Source organism: Cottoperca gobio, unplaced genomic scaffold (assembly GCF_900634415.1).
Source record: "Cottoperca gobio unplaced genomic scaffold, fCotGob3.1 fCotGob3_378arrow_ctg1, whole genome shotgun sequence".
In the NCBI taxonomy this organism is placed as follows: Eukaryota; Metazoa; Chordata; class Actinopteri; order Perciformes; family Bovichtidae; genus Cottoperca; species Cottoperca gobio.
In genome coordinates, this window is record NW_021166971.1 from 120702 (window position 1) to 126202 (window position 5501).

The window sequence follows — 5501 nt, forward strand, 5'->3', positions numbered from 1 at the left end:
ATTCCACTAACATGCCAGCCAGCTGAGAATGTGCTTTCTACTTTCGGCTGGCAAGCAAGCTAATGCTAGCTAATGCTAGCTAATGCTAGTCCCGTTGCTAACACGACAGTGTAGTAAAGCTGCTTTAGTGTGATGTCATAACTGTTTGTAAACCATGTCTCTGAATCAGGTTCATTTGTTTAATGGAAGTGTCCATTTTGGGTTTGGAGAGAAGAATCAACGTTTAAGGTCACAAACAATGTTTTGGACCTGTGGGGACTTCGTCACATCACTCCTCCTCCTGTAGCCTGAAGTCTTTTACTTTTAGGCGGGAGTGAAACTATTCTAATCGTTTCTCTGGTTTCCCGTTTTCTTTTTACAGATCGTCTTCCGGAAGATCAGTGATGTGAAACGTGAGGAGGAGGAGATGTTGAAGAGGAAGAATGAGGCTCCTCTGAACCTTCCTCCAGATCATCCGGTCCGACGACTCTTCCAGCGTTTCCGGCAGCAGCGGGAGGCACGGCTCGCCACGGAGCGGGTCGATCAGGAAGGCGGTGATGTGGAGAAAGGTGTCGTTGCTCTGGGGCCGTCCAGAGGTCCAGAGATCCTGGCCTCCACCAGTATAGTCATGGTGACGGAGAGCCCCGCCACACCCACCACCTCCACAACATCCATCCCTTCCTCTTCATCCAGGACCTCCAGCCGAGTCATGCTCCACGCTCCGGCCACCCAAAACGGAAACCTGATCGGCTGCAAATCCGCGGAGCCGGCCAAAGCTAAAGGCTGGGGACGATTCAAGGAGTCAGTCGTGAAGGCCGAGTCGTGGAGCAGCGTCTCTAAGGCCGAGTCCATGGAGACGCTGCCCGATAGAACTAAGTCTCAGGACGAGTTGTCCCTCAAGAAAACAGACTCCTGTGACAGCGGCATCACAAAGAGCGACCTCCGTTTGGACAATGTCGGCGATGCCAGAACGCCGCAGGAGCAAAGCCCGGTCCCGTCTGACGAGAAGAGGGTCTTCTGTCCGATACCGGAGCAGAGCATGCAAGCCCCTTTCCTCGAGCTGAAACAGGAATTAAGAGGAGACATCAGATGTCTCAACAATCGCATGGCAGCGCTGGAGACTCAGCTGGCTGAGATGCTGAGACTTCTCAAATCCAGGAAGTCGTCAGGCTCCTTCTTCGAGATCTCGCGGCCTCCTTCCCCCGACTCCGATAAGGACAGCGTTTCCTAAACAGGACACGGAGTCGGTCTGCAGGAATCGAACTCGACCCGTTCGGCCTCCTGATGTCAGAGAAGATCTTCCGACTGCAGTGTGAAGCTGTGCTGATGGTCGACGGCGATATCACACAAAAGCACATTATCACTTTGATCAAAGAATAAAGAAAGAGTCATGATGGCACCTTCGGTCCCCAGGAGGGGTTAGGCCTTCATATGAGTTTTGCAATAATAAGAGACGGCTTTAACATTGTTGTTTTAAACAGGACTTTGGCACTGTGATGATAGAAATCGTGTTCTAAGGGTTCATTTGGTGGCTTTGACCCGTCTCATGACGTCTGGTCCACAAAGTCTGTTTAGCTGACACGGGGTGTGTTCAGGGACAATCAAAGAGGGACATATCGCTGTGATTCAAGTGGACATGTGGATCCCAAACCTTAAAAACAGACAAAAAGATGATGGCGTCCATGACATCACTACTTTCACGTATCACAGATTGTGATTGGTTGTTAAGAGCGTCAATCAAAAGATGGACATTCACTCGTAAAAGGACTTTCAGCTGATAGTGGTTTGGTTCGGTGGGATTTATTACAGAAAAGGCGGCAGAATGTCCCCCCCCCCCTTCATGCAGACGTAACACTGTGTTAGATTTCAGTGAGAAGTCTTTGATGTTTGGGGTTGGTAGTGTTTTTATATCCAGAATGAAAGACGTGATGCAGCACAGTGACAATGAAGCCCTACATCTATGTGATGCTTTCTGCACAGAGCTGGACAATAGTCTTTACTTTAGTTTGAGTTTTTATAAAAGTTAACATGATTCCATGTTGATTCAGCTCTGAATGGATCTCAACCGTAATCTTATGGCTTCAGTGTGAAGGGTCACACGTCTGCGGATGCTTCTGAATTCAAGTGGAATATATTTAAACTCATTGCAGCTATTTAAATCAGGTGTTTTTAAGAAATGGTTGATTTAAAATGATATGGTCTATTACTAAATCAGCATGTCATGTTGGGAAAAGATCACTCCAGCTGACAGTAATGTTACTTCCTGTCCTCTTAACTCCTCGTACACAATGACTAATTGTAAAATAATTTTTTGTCGTCCTCGGTTATTTAAAGATACACTTCCTGATTTTACCCAATGCCATCCCAAATGTCAAAAGTGTCGACCATTAAACATTAAAGCTGCATTAAAGGGCAGAAGGACTCTAAAGCACTCGGTGTGTTCTCTGTTTGAAGGGTGTAGTAATATTTTGGGTCGTTGACTTGTAGGTAGAAAGTTTCTGTGCTGAAGGTGAAAGTCAGTCAGTGCCTCCGGCAGAGCTGTTGCATCTGTCCGTCAGACATTTGCCTCTTTGTTTTATAACTTTGCTTCATTAGTGTTCAGCGGAGCGTCGCTGTCGGACCTGCAGGACGTTGTTTCCTCTCCAGAAGTCGCTGCTTGTTCCTCTGAAGTCTCAGCGGTGACTTATAGCAACTAAACTACCTGCAGTGCAAACTGTAGGTTTCACCTCTGGACGGCGACATCTGTTGTCATGTGGTACGACAACCACACATTTGTTGCTACTCGCTGGCAGGTTGTGCTTAAGTTAACTGTGACAGAGCAGGCGTAACGTCCTGTTGAGTTGGAGGTGATGACGGCCAATAGACTCCCAGGAGAGCCGTGATTGGCTCGGCTGAGTCTTTCTGTTTGGTCTATATGGCTGGCTAGTTCTTCCTGTAGCTTTAGTCTCTTCATCTGTGCCTCCATCAAAGTTCCTTTGCAGGAAACCTTAATAATTTTATATGCAACAGTTTCTCTTTGCAACACGTCTGGTTTCACTCGTCTCTCTCTCCTCCAGTCGTCAGGTCGGGTTATGTCCAACACGTCTTGTCAGTTGTTTTGATGACATCAGCATTTTAGATTTCAAACCAAAATAGATCGAGAACTTTGGTCAGAAATGGAGGAAGCTTCACCTCTATATGTAGAAACCTTCCTCTACAAGAAAGACGCAGCCTGTCAGTCAACACACAGGGGTTAATGGTACAAATACAAACCCTTGAGTTATTGTGACGTGCTTCCAGGTTGACTGAGCGTCTCCAAACATGTTTAATAATGAACTTCAGCGCTGATCTCCGCCACATTTACGTCGTTCTTTCCTGTCTTTCTGTGAATCCCTCCTGTGTGGTCGATAGCTTCACCTCGAGCACCACCACATCTGCCCGTCACGCCCACACAACACCAGTGTGTTCAAACTGTAGTTGTCTCTGAAACACAGGAAGACACCAGGAGTTTGGGTTTACTGCTCGTCACCGTCTGCAGACTGAAAATGATGGCCAAAGAGGGTCGAGCTGAGGTAGGAGTGTGATAGGCTGACAGACCCGTCAATCAAGGTAAAAACACCACACAAAATGTTACTATCTTCTTTATGGCACATTCATTCTGAAACCAGAAGAAGTGGAGTTATCTCCTGAGAGCTGAACTTGTGTTAAGACTTTGTTGAGAGAAGTTGAGGTTTTCCAATCCACCTCAGTAGAAGCGGTGCATCTTGTAGCGGCATCTAGTGGACGTTAGAGGAACTGCAGCCGCGATCTGCGTGTGGCGTACATTTTCTTCATCTTCCTCCAGTGTGTCAGCGAGTGTCTGAGTGGACCAAATGTATGATCCAATGAACACATCTGCCCAAATGTAGCATAAACAATGACAACATGTTCATTTGGAGTTTATCCGGTTCTTTAATGTAAATTCAATTCAAGTCTATTAAAAACTTTATTTGTCCCCCGGGGGCAATTTGTAGTTAAGCTTCAACACTTCTGACACCATTAAAATGCAGATATTAAGTAAATCAGATTAATAATATAGAATATATCCTGCTATCCTGCAGCTTTAAGTTTAGTGTCTGTAAACATACACCACCTGAGAAGAAAGAAGACGTGCGTTCGTCTTGTTATCTCGTGTCCCGTGTGATTATAACAGCGTCTGATGAGAGACTGGTTGTTGTTTGTGTAACTTTGTGTGTCTCACGATGTCCACGAGCACCGCCGGTATCGGCACTGATGCACTTTGGTGTTCTCTGCACGACGCTGGTGTCTGAACCTTTTGTTCTTTTCTTTAAAGAAAGACTGAAACGAGCTGACTCTTAAACATGTCGGAGGATATACCGTCTGCTATCGGTCACTTGTATGTAACGACCGTCGTGCGTGCATGAAGAGCGCAATGTTAAAATGTTTCTTTTCAATGTCACGTATGCGCCGGGCTGGAAACGCTTGAGGGGAAACTTGTAACCACAGATATATATTCTTATTTCTGTTCTTCACTTATCGTCAGGAATGAAAACTGTATCAGCACAAAGATATTTCTAAAAAGCATCACATCAAATGTCAACAATAAATGATTTCATACTTTGTACTTTTAGTGTCTTCATTTGTAGCTTTTCTGTTCGTACGGTTTGATTTAATGTCAGTTTATAGAACATATATATATATATATATATATATATATATATAGTACATTCTGACTTCAGATCAGTCTGCTTTTATTAAAGCAGCAACATATGAACCAAACAGCAACACACCTCTAACCACCCTGCCCCCCCAGAATCTTCTCTTAAAGCTACGAAAATAAAAACGATACAGTTAACAAAAAGGATTTAGTAAAAATAAATGTTGAACTATAAATAAATAGTAATAAATAAATAAGATGCATAAACAAATATAAACGAGGTAAATGAAATAAGTTTTAACAGTTACACAGCTGAACTTCTGTCACATCTTTCATACCAACTCGTCAAGGTCACACGTAATCCAAAGGATTTACGAACGACCTCCATGTTTTATAAAAGGTATCAAGTTCAGATTGAAATTAAATCATTAACAATCTGCTCGTCTTTGTTTACTGGTTGTTGCTTCTTCTGGATCTTTTCCAAACCTACAGGGAACCCCTGATTTCCCCCTTAGAAAGAAAACTGCTCTCTGCAGGGCTGGCAGCTCCCTCCCTCATCCTCCCTCTCCCTCCCTCCCTCCCTCCCTCATCCTCCCTCTCCCTCCCTCCCTCATCCTCCCTCTCCCGCCCTCCCTCTCCTCCCTCCCTCTCTCGCTCCTTCCTCCTCCACATTTCATGTTCTGCATTGCAGTGCCAGCCCTCCTCCACCCTCCTCTCCTCCTCGAGGGTGATCTCTGCAGCAGCGAACAAACAGCAGCAGGGCTATCCTCTCTGACACTAAACATGCCTTAGTGTCATGCCTCCCCCCCCCCCCCCCCCCTCCCCCCCTCCCCTGCATGTCCTGCATCTCTGTGTTCTCCTGAAGCCACAGCGCCCTCTACAGAGC

General features: G+C 45.6%; 1 protein-coding gene across 1 annotated transcript in view; it reads left to right on the top strand.

Moving 5' to 3' along the window:
• Positions 1–4582, top strand: part of LOC115005834 (potassium voltage-gated channel subfamily H member 1-like) — a 29851-nt gene extending 25269 nt beyond the window's left edge. Inside the window, exon 11 of the mRNA XM_029427799.1 lies at positions 362–4582. Within this exon, the coding sequence (XP_029283659.1) occupies positions 362–1210 (849 nt within the window). The 3' untranslated portion in view covers positions 1211–4582. The remainder of the gene's footprint in view (positions 1–361) is intronic.
• The last annotated feature ends 919 nt before the right edge of the window (positions 4583–5501 follow it).